The 18,889-nt window shown below is 40.2% G+C and overlaps 1 protein-coding gene across 7 annotated transcripts in view; it reads left to right on the forward strand.

The window, feature by feature from the left end:
• The window catches only part of MAP2K4 (mitogen-activated protein kinase kinase 4), a 190,511-nt gene that overhangs the window by 70,698 nt on the left and 100,924 nt on the right, over window positions 1–18,889 (forward strand). For 4 of the 7 annotated variants that reach the window (XM_050919363.1, XM_050919367.1, XM_050919366.1 and 1 more), the window contains 2 exons: window positions 10,582–10,614; window positions 18,347–18,449. In XM_050919363.1, coding sequence (XP_050775320.1) covers window positions 10,582–10,614; window positions 18,347–18,449 — 136 coding nt within the window. The remainder of the gene's footprint in view (window positions 1–10,581; window positions 10,615–18,346; window positions 18,450–18,889) is intronic. The other 3 variants (XM_050919365.1, XM_050919368.1, XM_050919370.1) reach the window with 1 other exon arrangement.

Consider the following 18,889-nt stretch of genomic DNA (forward strand, 5'->3'; position numbering starts at 1 on the left):
TTGAAAAGATCTACTTTAGGCAAACACAAGTTACTGGATTCAACATAGGGGTAAGTGGGTGAAATTCTATGGCCCATGGTATACTGACGGTCAAATCATGACTTGAAAAATCTGTGAAATCAGTAATCTGTGAAGGAAACTTGACTATAATATATAGTATGGTGCAGATTAAAGGCTTGCTACTGCTAATATACCTGCCTTGTTTGCCATTAGGAGCCACTACTGCCAGCACATCCGCTTTCAGCCACTCCCTCATGATTTTATTTCCTTTGTAGAAGATGCTGTAAATTCAATTTTTTTCTCCTTTGTAGACCAGTATTTTGTGCTGAGCAGTTTATGGATGCTGGCTGTGTCTTCTACTATCTTCACACATACAAACTCCAAGCCAGGACTCCATTCTCAGAAGGCAGCAAATTACAACAAACACTGTGTGCCTTTCACTATGGGCAAAATGATTGGATTGCGAAAGAGCTGTTCATTCAACAAGTTGGACAGACCCAGAAAAACCTCCCATAGATGGAAAGATCTGCACTCTCTTTTATGGATTTTATAACAGTTGTGTTCACAGCAGTTCCCCCTTTGCAATGCAATGCAAGCTGCTGAACAATATAGTAAAAACACTAGCAGAATGAATAAAAGCTGTTATTAAAATGTAGTATTAATTTAATATAAGAAAAATGGGGGTGGAGTTTTCACAGGTTTAAAGGGGAAATTGGTGTTACAGATATTAGCTGGAATAGCCAGTAATACTAAAAAAGAGATGTTCTTCTCTCCCTTATGTGAAATAGGTGCAAAGGCAAAAAATAACCGTATACATCCATCCACCTACACTGGCCCTATTGCCTGTCATGCCTCACTGGCTGGAGATTTTTTTCTCCTATTTAGATGATGAAATCACAGCTGTATGTCAGTTTGAGATGATGTACAACAATGATGCTACCAGCCAGGCCCAGCCAGCCATTCTGAATGTGGATTTAGAAGAAGTGGGCCAAGATTTTCAGTACTGACTGTCTCACAGTCTGGAATGGCTCATAACTGTGTGTGGTTATCTCAGGGCCGACAGTCAGAAAACGAGGGCAGATACCCCAAACTGTTGGCATGTGCTATAATTTGATTTTACCAAGCCAGTAACAAATGTGAACTCCTGAAACACTAGACCAGTCTTACCATGCAGTCACAGACAGTCCCGTCAGACTCTTCTGTCTTGCCACCCAAACAAACTGAACTTTGTGATAAACGATTATTTAAACCAAAAATCATACGTCTGTCCCAAGTGCCCGGTCACTTACCCCAGGTCTTTTGGTACTCCAGATCTTACACCAAAGATAATGCTGGCAGCCAGTAAAGATTTATTAGCTGAGAAAAAAGAGTGAGCGTTATTGAGAAGATAAAGCAGGTAAAATATATGTACAGCAGAGTCAGGGTCTATAATTACAAATACTAGCAGAGATATAGTAATCTTCCAGTTTCCCAAAAGTCTCTCAGGGCTACCCTGAATAACTCTGGGGATCTTCATCTTCTAGTTCAAGAGTTATTTTGCCCTGCTAGAATTCATATAGTCCAGAGATGAAGGATCTGTCTCTGAATCCATATTTATAGTCTCTTCACACAGAAGCAAACTAACAGTGTCTCTCTACACATGTGGGCTTTTCCTTTGATGATGATGAGTGAGGAGTGCACTTAGCTTTTTGACCTCCGACCGTCACACATAATGGCCACTTTTGCTTTGAAATTAGCATTTTCTGTTAAAGTTCTTATGTCCTTCATTAGCATTTCACAAGATTTCTGTGATGGGTTATTTAGTTACATGGATACACACAATGTAAATGTTTGCTATTATAAAAGGAACAGGTAAGTGAAAACAATACAAGTAACATTCCACTAGTTTTCATGAAGTTTAAATATCTGAATACACACTTATACATTTAACACTTTGATCTGTACTAACACACAAGTAAAGTGGCCTGGGTTCTGACCTGATATGGCACCTGGTTTGCCAGTGTCACAGTGACCACTGACTTTGGCGGCTTTGCTTTTCGAGTGCCCCAAAAGGAGACTTATTTTCAGCGGGTGAATGCTTAGCACTGTCTTCAAAATATCCTCTTATTTTAAGGTTTTGGGCACCCAAAATCACTGGTCACTTTTCATAATGTTGGTCCTGGCATGTAAATCACACTCTCATTTAAGTTAAGAGGTTTATGCTGTTTCCTGTGTTAAACCAAAAGCCAGGTATTTTTGTGGTAAGTATTGTCTGGTCTTAAACCTAATTAAATCTTATATGTGTGTGGGTGCTGGTATTAGCACATACTTCTCACCCCATCAACAGCTACTACCAACCAGTGGAGCTAAATCAGTGGCACCAGAGAATAAAGGTGGTGACAGACAGACTTACAGACAAAGGAGATATGGGAGGAGGCAAGTTCAGAATGAAGGACTATGGGCATGGCTACACTTGCAGAGGTAGAGCACTTTGAGTTAAACCAGCCTTCGTAGAGCGCAGTAGGGAAAGCGCTATAGTCTGTCCACACTGACAGCTGCAAGCACACTGGCGTGGCCGTATTAGCAGCTCTTGCCACAGCCACAGAGAACAGTGCATTGTGGTAGCTATCCCAGCATGAAAGCGATTGCAATGTGCTTTTCAAGTGGGGGCTGGGGTGGAGTTTGAGAGGGAGTGTGTTGTGTGTATGTGGGGGGAGAGAGTGGGTTTTTGGGGCTGAGAGCATGTCAGCATGCTGTCTTTTAAGTTCCGACAGCAGCAGACCTTCCCCCACCCCCGCCCCTCTCTCTCTCACACAGCATTCCACTGTAATGGTTGCTTTGTCTCGGAGCAGATAAGCATGCTAGAGCTTTCAAAGGGCATATCCAAAACAATGTCGAGTGGCCACTTGACTTAAGGGGACTATGGGACATTTCAGGAGGCTGATCAGAGCGCAGTAATGCAACATCTCATTCACACTGATGCTGGGGCGCTCCAATGGAGGCGCATCAAACATTATTCTACTTGCTGAGGTGGAGTACCAGGAGTGCTCTAGCTGTGGAGTCAGAGCGATCTACGTGCCTTTCCAGTGTGGACGGGTAGTGAGCTAGTGCGCTCGGGGCTCCTTTAATACGCTGTAACTCGCAAGTGTAGCTAAGCCCTAAAATTGCAACCTTTGGAGGCCTGCGTCATGGAAGGGAAGAGAGGCCAATAATTAGGGTGGAGCAGTAGTGACTTCATAGTTAAAATAAAAATTCTGCCATAACTGTATCACTTTAAACTGTTTTTTCCTGATAATTATTACAAGACCATACATGTACCTAGTGCTTCGCTTTTGCTGTCATTGATATATCTACGTAGAAGTGAAGGTGGCACCCAGAAAATTGAAAGTTGTAAATTTAAACAAATGGAGTTATTAACTTTAACATTCTTAACATAACGCTTATCAGAAACCCTCTCTTTTATGTTAAAAGGAAGATATAATAAAAGAAAATGATACTTAGGCAGAAAGGGAAGATAAGAAGTGAATGTAATCCTGGATCATACAAGGCTTTAACAGTCCAGTCAAAAATAAACATAAAGAAAAAGATGGTTTTTAAGGAATGTCTGAAAAGTGGCCATAAACAAAACATGTGCATTAAAATTGTCCAAAGTATTTGAATTTTCCATATTGGCTTGTTGCAAGTCAGGTTCGTGCATATAGAATAATACCACTTTACAGTTTTGAATGAGGTGTCTCACTCTTTTTGGAGCCCTTTAGCAACAAATCTGTAATATTTTGGTATTTTGCGGCTCTGATCTTTTGCCTCCTCCATGTACTGATTACTACACCAGCAACGGCAAATTCTGTGTTTTATACAGTTTCAAAAGTGACACTTTTCACCACAGAAACTAATATGACCCCATGATTCAGGCAAATGGGTCGAAGGGTTTCCCAGCAAGAGTTATTATGATAGAAGGTTTCAGGTACCCAGGTCCATGAAACAGGTTTCAGCATTCCTCTGACTCAGAGTTAATTGAAGATGATATACTAACCAGGTCAGTTTCCCAGCACATTATAAACATGGTTGTTTTTGCAGAGGCAAGGGATCAGAAAATGGAGATTAGGAGGATAGAAAGATAATGAGAGTTATGTGAAAATGGTCTTCAGCAAAGCTTGCAGCTCTGATCCAGCTCAGTCCCTATGTTGAAGAACAGCATAGTTGATCCAGAAACAAAGCTGTTCCTGTAGACTATATTTTTGATGTGCAGAACTCTCTCATTGAAGAAAAAGGCAAAAAAAAAAAAAACTTTCCACAAAAATAATATGCAAAATCAAATTAACATGTAGCCTACATTTACACACACTGAATAGGTATAGCTCAGTGTCTTAGTGTAACAGTGATGTCTCCAAAATATCGGAACACTCACAACTAATTTACAGTCTTATTCACAGATTTTACTTATGCCAGCTGATAAGTATGCCGGCTCTTTAGGTTTCTACAAAAAATATAAAGTGGAATTAAAGTTGACAATATCCATCTGACATGTTTAGGAGCGACTCTATAATGTGCAGAGGAGGGTGCATGCCTTATTTAATGTGGCTTGCAATTCATTTATTGAAACACCTTAAGGGACAAGACTTTCCTCTTCCTTCTTGCAAAGGAAGTGACAGAGAAGAGGACTTACAGATGAAAATGGCATCAATCAGGTGGAAATCTGCTGGTTCACAAAAATTATCTCTGTCTGATCTACCTACTTACAACAATTTTGTGAAATTTTCATTTGATTTTTAAAAAGCCTGTAAAACATATGAGGTAAAATCCAGTTTCTGTCAAATTGAATGGCAAATCTCCAACTGACTTCAGTGGGGTCAGGATTTAATTTTTGGAAATGTAATCCAAGTGAAAAACTTAGTAGATTAGAAAATAAGGTTGGTTGACCAATAAAGAAATAACTGAATTTTTTCATTTCCTATATTTGTTTGGAAAAAAATTAAAATATGAGCAATGAAAAATCAAGTTATTATGAATGATAAACATAAGACATGCTGTACTGGTTTATTTATTCTGTATATAAAGAAACAAACAGCAAATTATTCAACAAGACACAAAAATTAATAAAAAATTGTATTAATGAGACAGCCTTGCCGCTGACAAATTATCTACTGATGCAAATGCTACAAATATATTTTCTAATAAATTGCAAAGAAAATATTTTAATTATCATTACTATTACAGTATATATTTTATGCTTCTTATCCTGTCACTGTATTAGTCAGATTACACAAAATCCCAAATTATAGAACACTATGTATATGTCAAATACATAGTGTTCTTACATTGTTTTTAAATTTTTTACATACTGTTACTCATGGATTAAACAGTGCATCAGCAGGGGACTGGTTCTGCGATGTCAAGAGAGGTTTTTTCTTTGACTTCAAGCCCCAAAGTACAAACTGTAAATTGGAGTTAAAGCTGTCTCTTGTTAATTAATTTGTATGTTTTACAGAATATTTGCTATCCATTTCTTTATGTACATAGTGTAGAAGAATGTTAAGTTTGTTATGTGCTTGTAATACAACTGTTAATTTTTCATTTAATATCTTTTGGTTTTCAGTGATGTCTTCATGGTTCAAGCAATCTTATCTTCCAGCCAATGAAGATTTTTGTCAGACTAATAATAAATATGTACTAAGAAAATGTAAAGTTCTGGACAGATATTTATAGATGTTGGAACTGATCCTCACAACACTTTTCTTGCCTTTCATTTGGGGGATGTGGGAGTTAAGGTTGAAGGTAGAAAATAACATACAGTAATAGAAGGCTGAGAACGGAACCTGGCTGAGGAGGGTAGTGCCAGATGGACCCACTGCCAGAGACAGAGAGGGTTGTTATTAATATTCCTCTTGGTTTTATTTTGTTCCAGACTCTGACTTACTCAGATTAGAAGTGCATGCTAGAATTTTGAGTGAAAGCTTCTGTCTATGACCTTTCTACTTACCCCATGTAACAAGCCCTGCTGGTTTTGAACCCTGGAATAGATACCCCATATGTTCAAGACTCTTATCCCAAGTAGGAAACCTAATAATCTCCAAATCTGAAATCCTCCCTCACAGTTGACTTATGCATTGGTTGGTCTCAAGTATCAGCCTTCTCTTTTTGCTTGCACTTGGCACCAGAAGGACCCTTAAGAAGAAAACCTGTGTTGTCTTCAGTTGTCTTAATAAATCCGTAGCATCTTTATCTGCTGTCCTGTAATCTTCTGTTTATTTTTGGTTTCCGTGTGACCCATAGTAAGTGGAAATCCCCAGTGTTCCTCAGGATATCCTTTGCTTTTCTTGTCAAATCCTTTGTCTTGGCACCTGGGAGGCAGCAGTAAACCATTCTGTTCTCTTTCTGAGTCATGGATACAAATGTCTCAGGTTACCATCTAATAGTAATCAAATTCACAGAAAGTCCAAAGCTAATGGGCAAAGCTAGTACTATGGAAAATAATTAAAGTTCTATAGGCTCTTGGAAAGGTACTAAAATAGAACACATAGAATGAAGTTTAATTGGGATAAATGCAAAAAAGATCTGACACACATAGAATCATAGAATCCTAGAACTGGAAGGGACCTTGAGAGGTCCATCTAGTCCAGTCCCCTGCACTTGTTACAGGACTAAGTATTATCTAGACCATCCCTGACAGGTGTTTGTCTAACCTGCTTTTTAAAATCTCCAATGATAGAGACTACAATTTCCCTAGATAATTCATTCCAGTGCTTAACCACCTGGACAGTTAGGAAGTTTTTCCTGATGTATAACCTAAACGTCCCTTGTTGCAATTTAAGCCCATTGCTTCTTCTCCTATCTTCAGAGGTTAAGAAAAACAATTTTTCTTCCTCCTCCTTGTAACAACCTTTTCATACTTGAAAACTGTTATCGTGTCCCCTCTCAGTCGTCTCTTTTCCAGACTAAACAAACCCAATTTTTTCAGTCTTCCCTCATAGGTCATGTTTTCTAGACCTTTACTCATTTTTGTTGCTCTTTGGACTCTCAAATTTCTCCACGTCCTTCCTGAAATGTGGCGCCCAGAACTGTACACAATACTCCAGTTGAGGTCTAATCAGAGCAGAGTACAGCAGAAGAATTACTTTTCGTGTCTTGCTTACAACACTCCTGGTAATATATCCCAGAATGATGTTTGCCTTTTTTGCAACAGCGTTACACTGTTGACTCATATTTAGCTTGTGGTCCGCTATGATCCCCAGATCCTTTTCTGCAATGCTCCTTCCTAGGCAGTCATTTCCCATTTTGTATGTGTGCAACTGATTGTTTCTTTCTAAATGGGGTACAGTACTTTGCATTCGTCCATATTGAATTTCATCCTATTTACTTCAGACCATTTCTCCAGTTTTTCCAGATCATTTTGAATTTAAATCCTATCCTCCAAAGCACTTGCAACCCCTCCCAGCATGGTATCGTCTGCAAACTTTATAAGTGTACTCAGTATGCCATTATCTAAATCATTGATGAAAGTATTGAACAGAACCGGACCCAGAACTGATCCCTGCAGGACCCCACTTCTTATGCCCTTCCAGCATGATTGTGAATCACTGATAATTACTCTCTGGGAATGGTTTTTCAACCAGTTTTGCACCCACCTTATAGTAGCTCCATCTAGGTTGTATTTCCGTAGTTTGTTTATGAGAAGGTTATGCGAGACCATATCAAAAGCTTTACTAAAGTAAAGATATACCACGTCTGCCGCTTCCCCCCTATCCACAAGCCTTGTTACCCTGTAAAAGAAAGCTATCAGATTGGTTTGACAAGGTTTGTTTTTGACAAATCCATGCTGACTGTTACGTATCACCTTATGTAAAATGGTAGAAAGTTTAGGTATCAAGATTCTTAGTTTCCAATAAACACCTATAGGATAATGTAAGAGAGAACTGCAGAAAGGAGGTTACTGAGAGTGGTTGGAGTAAATACATTCATTTATGTCATCTATAATGTGATAATGCCTTTACAAGTATTCTATTTAGCTGCATTGTTGCTGCAGTTAGAAATGGAAAGATCCTATCATATCATAGTCCATTGCCTTTAAAGAGAAGTTGTAAGACTAGGGAAGGGATTATTCCTCCTGTATAGCACTAAGGACTTCTGGGACAATGCATGAAGTTTAGGGTTCTATGACATATAAAAATAGTTAAAGATAAAATCGGTAGAAAATTGTACCTTGTTTAAGAGCTGAATTTATGCATCATTTACAGGAAAGGCGACTAAGGGATGACATAATCACTGTCAGTAAATACCTGCCAAGAATTAACACACAGTGGATAGGGCAGGACCTGACATACATAAAAGAGCAAGGAGGAAAGTTTTAAAATGTATCATGACGTTATTAGTAATACATACATTGACTTTTAAACATCTGAAGTCCCCAGGGCTACTACTGAGAATGGGGGCTATATTCTCTGTTACGTTTTAAAAGGGAGAACTTATAGCCATAAAAAGTTTTATAACCATGAGGTCAGTTAGACAATGGAGTGACATCAAGTATGTCTATTTGGCAGGTTAAACTGCAGATAGCACTCATAGAAATTCTGTGGAAACCTCAGTTCCCTCCTATAGCTATAAAGGGGGATAAGCCTGTGGCAATTGCCAGACTTGAGAATGGCCAGTACCAGAAATCCCACAGTAGGCAGCTATGGTGTAGTCTGCCATCATGAAATGCTCATCCTAAACCCTAGTAGAGTTGATTTAAACCCTGAAGCAGGAGGGTTTATATCCCTTCCAAAACAGCCTGCTCGGGATGGTGGCTAGTTGCACAGTGCGATCCTTACCCCCGGTGCTCTGCTCTTGGTGAGAATGTGCATCAACGACACAAGGAGTAAAGTGTGCACGCGTACAAAAGCTATGTAATACCTGCCGTGGCTCTATGCCGACATAACTTTGGTCAGCAAAATTTTGTATGATTGGCATGACCATAGTCAGAGAGAGTCCTTGGTCAGAGCTTAGGGCATAGCTACATTTAAATTGCTACAGCGTCACAGCTGCTCTGCTGCAGGTTTGCTGCTGTAGCACTTTAGTGTAGACGCTACTTATGCTGACAGGAGGGCTTCTCCCATCAGTGTAGGTCAGTGGTTCTCAACAAGGGGTACGTGTACCCCTGGGGATACGCAGACCTCTTCCAGGGGATACATCAGCTCATTTAGCTATTTGCCTACTTTTGCAACAGGCCATGTAAAAAGTACTAGCAAAGTCAGTACAAACTAAAATTTTATACAGACAATTACTTGTTTATACTGCTCCATATACTATACACTGAAATGTAAGTACAATATTTGTATTCCAGTGGATTTATTTTATAATTATATGGTAAAAATTAGAAAGGAAGCAATTTTTCAATAATAGTGTGCTTCCACATTTTTGTAGTTTTGTGTCTGATTTTGTAAGCAAGTAGTTTTTAAGTGAGGTGAAACTTGGGGGTACGCAAGACAAATCAGACTCCTGAAAGGGGTGCACTAGTCTGGAAAGGCTGAGAGCCACTGATGTAAGTAATCCACCTCCACCTTCCCAAGAGGTCTACACCTGGAGTTAGGTCAGGACAGCTATGTTTCTCAGGGTGAACATTCCAATGTAAGTTCTTAGTGTAGACCAGGATTAGAGTCTCAGACTTTGTCTCTACACTCAAGTTTTGCAGCTTTAATTATGCTGGCATAGTTAAACCCCGCTATTGCAGATGCAATTATATGAGTATTAAAGTGCTTATTGGAAGAGCTTATTCTGGTTTGAAATATAAATGCATTATGAGTGTGGATGTACTGCCTTGGATTAGCTTGCATTGAGTTAAATAGGCTCTATCAATTGAAGTCCATTATACAGACATACCTCATAATGCAGGATGTTATGCGGTGCCCTCTGAACTATGGTAAAGAATTTCTGGAAGATGCATCAAGTGCTGATCAAGAAAGTTAGCACCATCCAAGCAATGCAGAAAATTATCACCTCCCTAGGACATCTGCAATACAATACAGAGAGAGATGGATCCAAATTTAGAGGCCTCATGCCTCCAGGAGAGGCACCTTGTACTCCCTGCCTGACCTTGGTGAGGGATTGCTACCTGGAGCTTCTGGAGCCACCCTTTCTCTCATGTTGCTTCTTGCTCCCTTTTCAAAGCACACAGATGAGATTGCACCATGCCTTTGGTTTTTGTGACAGCAGAAGGTTTATTTGTTAAATTTTAATGTGTGAAAAAAGTATACGGTAAAAAGCCTAGGTGTACTGTTTTGCACTCCTTAGAGAGAAACAATCCCCTCCCAAAGAAGATGTCAGTGTAAAAGTCTACATTGAGTTTTGTATTTAAATCAGCATTCTTGACTTTCCGTATTAAGTAACTTATATCAAACCTCATATTATTTTGTCCCTAAGTCACCCTGCATATTTACTGAGGACGACCTCCTTATAAGAGAGTACTCATCCCTTAATGAAAAATGATAAAGCTTTTAGAAATTTTAAAATGCATTCTTTGTCAAGTACTGTATATAATAAAGTACACTCCAGCCAAACCCCTTGAGAGATTTACAGACTGGGGTGTATGTGAGCTCAGTGTAAATTATTCTCTGCCTTAATTTACAGACGTCCACTTGGACACTTTTTCAGCAGAATCAAGTAAGTGTGAAAATGACTCTCTTTTATTAAGAGCAAAGATTTGGAAATGCAGTGTTATTAAATTAACTGAAATCCAGTTAATTGGAACCATTTATTCATTTTGCTACCTTGAATATGGACAAATTAGGAATATGAATGAAAGGCTCCCTGAGAGCCAAAAGAAACATTTTAGATAGTTGTTGGGAATAGAGAGGTGTTTTAAAATAGTGGGCATTAGAAAGAGGGATATACGGTTACGTACATGTCCCACTTAGTAATTTTTTCATCATCAAATGTGACAAGATTTCTGTAGGCTCACACAGACATATCTTTATCTTCTTGGGGATTGAGAGATCAGTTCTAGGTTCTGCTTTTTATGACTGTTCATTGCACAAAAAGAAGTCCTTTACTGTTAGGCTCCCCACAGCACTGCTCCCTAGACCGCATTGCACGCTGAGGTAGCACTATTAGGGGAGTTGGGACCGGAGCAGAGAATCAGCCTTTCAAGCATAGAGACACTGGGACTCAGGAGCTGGGCACCCCCATCTCCCTATCATGTAGCACAGGCTACTTAATACAGCCCCCTTCCCTAACTGCCCTACTCCTGCCCAGGCCTACACACATGCCTATGTCCCGCTCCCTTCTCTGTCTGTACAACCCCATTCTTTCTCCCTCCCTCGCTCTCCGCTGGTCAGATGATGCAAAGCCATTGTAAATCCAGTTTGACAGACTGATACACTGTGTGAATCTGCCCAGTGAAATTGTCCCTAAAAGTCCCTAAAATAGAAAATTGATTTCAGGTTGATACTACAACTTTTTAGAATATTAGTACTTGCACATGGCAGCATTCCCTTTGAGTGCCTTGTTTGGAGTTCATACATGACATCTTTAGTAATTTGAAAAACACAGACATTTCCAGACAAATCCTTCATTAAAATGGGGTTAAGGTTAGAAGTATACATAAGTAACTAAGGGTAAAAGCATTACAGAGATGTGGCAACTATTCCAAAACAAAGCCTTACAGAGCCAGAAAAGTCAGAGTTAAGACTGAACTTAAAAGAAATCCAAGCAAGTTAAGGTGTGAGAATGCACAGATAAAGACACCCAAACATCCTTATCTCTGCCCTGTAGTGACACCAGGAGGGAAGGATTTTTTTTTTAAATCAACTTAATATGTCTTTAAAAATCTGCCTAATCCAATTGTAGACCACAAACACTAAAATGCATTATTGTAATTGAATGGGTATTGAATGAGGTCAGTGCAGGATAGAGTTAAGGTTGTTTGGGTGTCCTAAGTGCACATTTCCAAATGTAAAATGTTGAATTTCTTTTAACTTTAACCTTTAATTTTAATGTCCCGACTCTGTAATGCTTGTGTTTGGAATAATTACACCATCATTGTAATGTTTTATGCCCTTAAATTACTGATGTGGTACTATGTAGTGTAGTTGTAATTATCTTGGTCCCAGGATATTAGCGAGACAAGATGGGTGAGGTAATGTCTTTTATTGGACTAACTTCTGTTGGTGAGAGAGACAAGCTTTCCAGATTTCGGAGTGGTGGCCATGTTAGTCTGTATCAGCAAAAAGAACGAGGAGTACTGTTGGCACCTTAGAGACTAATACATTTATTTGGGTGTAAGCTTTCATAGGCTAAAATCCTCTTCATCGGATGCATGCAGTGGAAAATACAGTAGGAAGATATATATACACAGAGAACATGAAAAAATGGGTGTTGTTGCCATACCAACTCTAACGAGACTAATCAATTAAGGTGAGTTATTAGCATCAGGAGAAAAAAAACTTTGGTAGTGATAATCAGGATGGCCCATTTCAAACAGTTGGCAAGAAGGTGTGAGTAAAAGTAGAGGCAACATTAGCATGGGGAAACAGTTTTTACTTTGTGTAATGACCCATCCACTCCCAGTCTTTATTCTAGCCTACTTTAATGGTGTGCAGTCTGCAAATTAATTCCAAAAGTTCTGCAGTTTCTCCTTGGAGTCTGTTTTTGAAGTTTTTTTGTTGAAGAATTGAGACTTTTAGGTCCGTAATTGAGTGACCAGAGAGGCTGAAGTGCATAGAGACTGTCCGGTTTGGCCAGTGTACATGGCAGAGGGGCATTGCTGGCACATGATGGCATATATCACATTGGTAGATGTGCAGGTGAACGAGCCTCTGATGGTGTGGCTGATGTGATTAGGTCCTATGATGGTGTCTCTTGAATAGATAAGTGGACAGAGTTGGCAATGGGCTTTGTTGCAAGGATAGGTTCCTGGGTTAGCGTTTTTGTTGTGTGGTTGCTGGTATTTGCTTCAGGTTGGGGGGCTGTCTGTAAGTGAGGACTGGCCTGTCTCCCAAGATCTGTGAAAGTGAGGTATTGTCCTTCAGGATAAGAAAAAGCAGAAAGGACACTAAACTATCTAAATTACTACATGCCACAAGGGGCCACAGCAGTGGTTCTCTTAACTCACTCAACAATATTACCCGGCAGAAGAGTCTGTTCTATCTCGGGGCCTCTCCTTCTGCCCCTCAACCCCCAAGAACATGATGCAGTTCTGCAGTGACCTGGAATCATACATTTCACGTCTCCGACTCAAGGAATATTTCCAACATACCTCTGAACAGCACACTAATCCACAGAAACTTTCCTACCAACACTACAAAAAGAAGGCTTCTGCATGGACTACTCCTGAAGGCTGAAACAACAAACTGGACATCTAAGTAGAATGCTTCCACCAACGTGCACGGGCTGAAATTGTGGAAAAGCAGTATCACTTGCCCCATAACCTCAGCTCTGCAGAACACAATGCCATCCGCAGCCTCAGGAACAACTCTGACATCATAATAAAAAAGGTTGAGGTGGTGTCGTCATCATTAATAGGTCGCAATATTAAGGAGAGGTTGCTAGGCAACTCTTTAACACCACATTCTATAGGCCATTACACTCTGACCCCACTGAGGATTACCAAAAGAAACTACACCATTTGCTCAAGAAACTCCCTGAAAAAGCACACACACACCCCTAGAACTCCGACCAGCATTATTCTATCTGCTACCCAAGATCCAGAAACCTGGAAATCCCGGATGCCCCGTCATCTCAGGCATTGGCACCCTGACAGAAGGATTGTCTGGCTATTAAGACTGTCTCCTCAGGCCCTATGCTGCCAGCACTCCTAGCTATCTTGAAGACACCACTGACTTCCTGAGGAAACTACAATCCATTGGTGATCTTCCAGAAAACATCATCCTGGCCACTATGGATGTAGAAGCCCTCTACACCAACATTCCACACAAAGATGGACTACAATCTGTCAGGAACAGTAATGTCACAGCAAACCTGGTGGCTGAACTTTGTGACTTTGTCCTCACCCACAACTCTTTCACACTTGAGGACAATGTATACCTTCAAGTCAGCGGCACTTCTATGAGTACCCGCATGCCCCACAGGATGCCAACATTTTTATGGCTGACTTAGAACAATACTTCCTCAGCTTTCGTCCCCTAATGCCCATGCTCTACTTGTACTACATTGATGACATCTTCATCATCTGGACCCATGGAAAAGAGGCCCTTGAGGAATTCCACCATGATTTCAACAATTTCCACCCCACCATCAACCTCAGCCTGGACCAGTCCGCACAAGAGATCCACATCTTGGACATTACAGTGCTAATAAGCGATGGTCTCATAAACACCACCCTATGCCAGAAACCCACTGACCACTATACTTACCTGCATGCCTCCAGCTTTCATCCAGACCAGATCACACGATCCATTGTCTACAGCAAAGCTCTAAGATACAACCACATTTGCTCCAATCCTTCAGACAGAGACAAACACCTACAAGATCTCTATCAAGCATTCTTAAAACTACAATACCCACCAGCTAAAGTGAAGAAACAGATTGATAGAGCCAGAAGAATACCCAGAAGTCACCTACTCCAGGACAGGCCCAGCAAAGAAAGTAACGGAATGCCACTAGCCGTCACCTTCAGCCCCCAACTAAAACCTCTCCAGTGCATCATCAAGGATCTACAACGTATCCTTAAGGACAGTCCCTCACTCTCACAGTTCTTGGGAGACAGGCCAGTCCTCGCTTACAGACAGCCCCCCAACCTGAAGCAAATACCAGCAACCACACAACAAAAACGCTAACCCAGGAACCTATCCTTGCAACAAAGCCCATTGCCAACTCTGTCCACTTATCTATTCAAGAGACACCATCATAGGACCTAATCACATCAGCCACACCATCAGAGGCTCGTTCACCTGCACATCTACCAATGTGATATATGCCATCATGTGCCAGCAATGCCCCTCTGCCATGTACACTGGCCAAACCGGACAGTCTCTATGCACTTCAAACTCTCTGGTCACTCAATTACGGACCTAAAAGTCTCAATTCTTCAACAAAAAAACTTCAAAAACAGACTCCAAGGAGAAACTGCAGAACTGGAATTAATTTGCAAACTGGACACCATTAAAGTAGGCTAGAATAAAGACTGAGAGTGGATGGGTCATTACACAAAGCAAAAACTGTTTCCCCATGCTAATTTTTCCCCTACTGTTATTCACACCTTGTCAACTGTTGAAATGGGTCATCCTGATTATCACTACAAAAGTTTTTTTTTCTCCTGCTGATAATAACTCACCTTAATTGATTAGTCTCTTTAGAGTTGGTATGGCAACAACACCCATTTTTTCGTGTTCTCTGTTTATATATATTTTCCTACTGTATTGGCCACTGCATGCATCCGATGAATAGGGTTTTAGCCCAAGAAAACTTATGCCCAAATACATTTGTTAGTCTCTAAGGTGTCACAAGTACTCCTTGTTCTTTAAGCTTTCCAGACACACACAGCTCTTCTGTATGCCTGGGAAAGTTCCTCCCAGCATCGCAGCTAAATGCAAGGTGGAACAGATTGTTTAACATACATAGCACATATTGTAAGAGACCATTCAAAGTAGATTTCAGAGTCTCAGCCGTGCTAGTCTGTAGCTGCAAAAAGAACAGAAGTATTTGTGGCACCTTAGAAACTAACAAATTTATTTGAGCCTAAGCTTTTGTGCGCTACAGTCCACTTCATTGGATGCATAGAATGGAACATATAGTGGGGAGATATATGTACATACAGAGAACGTGGAAAGGTGAGAGTTCCTCTACTAACTCTAAGAAGCTAATTAATGAAGATGAGCTATTGTCAGCAGGAGAAAAAAAAACTTTTGTAGTGATAGAGTGATAGTGAAATAGAACCATTACACACATTGAATCTATTTTCCCATGTTAAGTATCCTCACACCTTCTTGTCAAACTGTCTTAAATGGGCTATCATGATTATCACTACAAAAGTTTTTTTTCTCCTGCTGACAATAGCTCATCTTAATTAATTAGCGTCTTAGAGTTGGTAGGGGAACTCCCACCTTTTCATGTTCTCTGTATGTATATATATCTCCTCACTATGTGTTCCATTCTATGCATCTGATGAAGCGGGCTGTAGCCCACGAAAGCTTTTGCTCAAATAAATTTATTAGATTCAAAGTAGAGTGGCCATTAACACCTCTGCAGTCATAGGACAAAGAGAGGGGTTAGTGAGTTACAGATTGTTGTAATAAATCACAAATCCAGTGTCTTTGTTCAGTCCATGATTGTTAGTGTCTAGCAGAATGATGAATTTAAGTTTACAAGCTCAGTTTTTGAACATGTGCAGGTTTACTTTGAGGATGAGGACTTATAGGTCAGTGATCACTTTGTGAAAAGTGTTCGCCCACAGTTGATAGGGTGTTTTTTGTCTTTTATCATTTTCCTGCGGGTTCATGTGAGAGTGTAGTGATTGTCTGGTTTCACCCACGTACACCTCTACCTTGATATAACGCTGTCCTTGGGAGCCAAAAAATCTTACTGTGTTATAGGTGAAATCATGTTATATTGAATTTGCTTTGATCCACCGTAGTGCACAGCCCCCCCCCCCCAGAGCACTGCTTTACCATGTTATATCCAAATTCTTGTTATATCGGGTGGCATTATATCAAGGTAGCAGTGTAGTTGTTATTGGGGCATCTAGTGCCCTGAATAAGGTATGTGCTAGGCTACCACATGTGCTAGGCAGGAATAGGACCCGTGGATCTCAAAAGGTGTTTTGTGGGGGATGTTGATCATTTTAGCAGTGGAGATATGTCTGCAGGTTTTGCATCTCTTCTGGCAGGGTCTGGTGCCGTTTTGAGTTGGTGTTCCTGCTTTATGGGGAGTTTGCTTGATGATGAGATGATGAGCTTGGAGAGGTTTCGAGGGAGGGGTTGTTTGAAGGTCAGAAATGAGGGTTCAGGAAATATTTCTTTCAGGATGGGGTCCCCATCAAGTATGGGTTGTTATTGTTTGGTGATACCCTGTATGATTTCCTGTGTGGAGTAGCAGGTGACAACGAGGGCTGTGTGATCAGAGCGGATTTTATTTCTGTATTGAAGCAGGGCCTGTTAGGGTATTTGGGTGGCCCATTCCATGATGAAATCTACTTCTCTGGTGGAGTGTCCTTCTTTGGTGAAGTCAGTTTTAAGTATGTTAAGGTGTAGATCTTGGATTTTCTCCTCAGAGCATATTCTATGGTATCTGAGTGCCTAGCTGTAGACACAACAGATTTCTTAGCGTGTTTGGATCTGTGAAGGTAGGTGTGGTGATCCATGGGTTTCTTGTATATGATTGTCTGTAGGGTTCTGTTGCTGAAGCTGATCGTGATGTTGAGGAAGCTGATGCTAGTGTGGGAGTGTTCCACAGAGAATTTAATGGATGGAGTGGTGATTGTTTTAAATTGTGGTGGAAATCCATAAAGGAGTTTAACCTGTTGGTCCAGAGGATGCAAATATCATCAATGTATTTCAGGTATATTGTTGGTTTCGTTGTGCATTTGTCTTGGGATTCTTCTTCAAGGTGGCCCATGAAGAGGTTGGCATATTGGGGAGCAGTTGTTGTACGCCCCCTCCCCCCAGCTGTTCCCATGGTTTGGATAAAGTGTTCGTTGTTGAATGGAAAGTTGCTGTGGGTGAGGCTGAAATGGATGAATTTGGCAATGTGTGTTGGTGTGGATATCTGAGTGTTCTCCGCTAACTTGTAAATATTTGAAACAGCCAGGTATGCTGTCGTTGTTGTGTAGGGAAGTGACATCCATGATGGTGAGGACAATGTTCTGAGGGAGTAAGTTAATACTGTGCAGTTTGTGGAGAATGTCATGGAGATAGCTGGCCCTTTGTGATGTGGTCTGTCGGCCTTAACTCCATTTCAGCATTGTTTTTTGTCTGGAAGTTGCTGGAGAGCACATATTAGCATGTACAAGGAAGAACAATAGTTGTACTACTTTTATAGATTCTTTCATTCACTGATTTCAAGCGCTTTACAAATGTTACTGGACATCTCAACACTCCTGTGACATGAGAGTTTTGAGATGTGTATTTTACAGATAGGGAAAAACGCAGGTGCAGTGCAGAGAGGTCAAGTGATGGGGAAAAATGAAGGTGCAGAGAGGCAAAGCAATGTACCCAAAGTCATATAGTGAATTGGGGTGAGTTAGGGAATGAATTCTGATTTCATTCCTCTTTTCTTGCCATTAGCATTGTGTGCTAATGCTAATGTGAAATACATTTCCCTTTCCTTACGTTTTATGTTTTGGGGATTTTTTTTTTTTTGTTCTGGTTCATTCCAGATGCTTGCAGAACAGGATATTTTATTGCCCACAAAAATGTTACTTTCTGTTCATTTCTCCCAGGTAAACGCAAAGCATTGAAGTTGAATTTTGCAAATCCACCTTTCAAATCCACAGCAAGATTTACTCTAAATACGTCTGGAGTTCCGTTCCAAAATCCTCACATGTGAGTATAAAATCAAGACTCCACTGATGAAACAATTCTGAATTTATTCTGTTAACATGTAATATTAATTTAAAAATAGTTTCATTGCTTCAGTTATATTATAGGCTGTTAAAAAAAAACCAGTAGTTCAAATCAGCGTAAAAGGGTTTGTTTTAATGAGTTTTAATAAATTAGAAAAAGAATAAGCTAGGACTCCTCCTGTCTTAAATTGGGGCTACTGCCTTTCAAGATTGGATAGAGAGCTGTCACTTAAATTATAGCTGATACACAAGCAGATTGTGCCTATAACTAATTTCCAGTTCTGTTCACTGTCATTTTCCTGTCTCTGTATTCAGTGCTTATTGCTTTTCATTAAAGATGAGTTCTTGTTCCTATGTTTACTTGTGAAAGACATATAAATGTGATACACTGTGTAGCACTAAAATGAAAAGTAGTAGACT

This window comes from Gopherus flavomarginatus, chromosome 12 (genome assembly GCF_025201925.1).
Source record: "Gopherus flavomarginatus isolate rGopFla2 chromosome 12, rGopFla2.mat.asm, whole genome shotgun sequence".
In the NCBI taxonomy this organism is placed as follows: domain Eukaryota; kingdom Metazoa; phylum Chordata; order Testudines; family Testudinidae; genus Gopherus; species Gopherus flavomarginatus.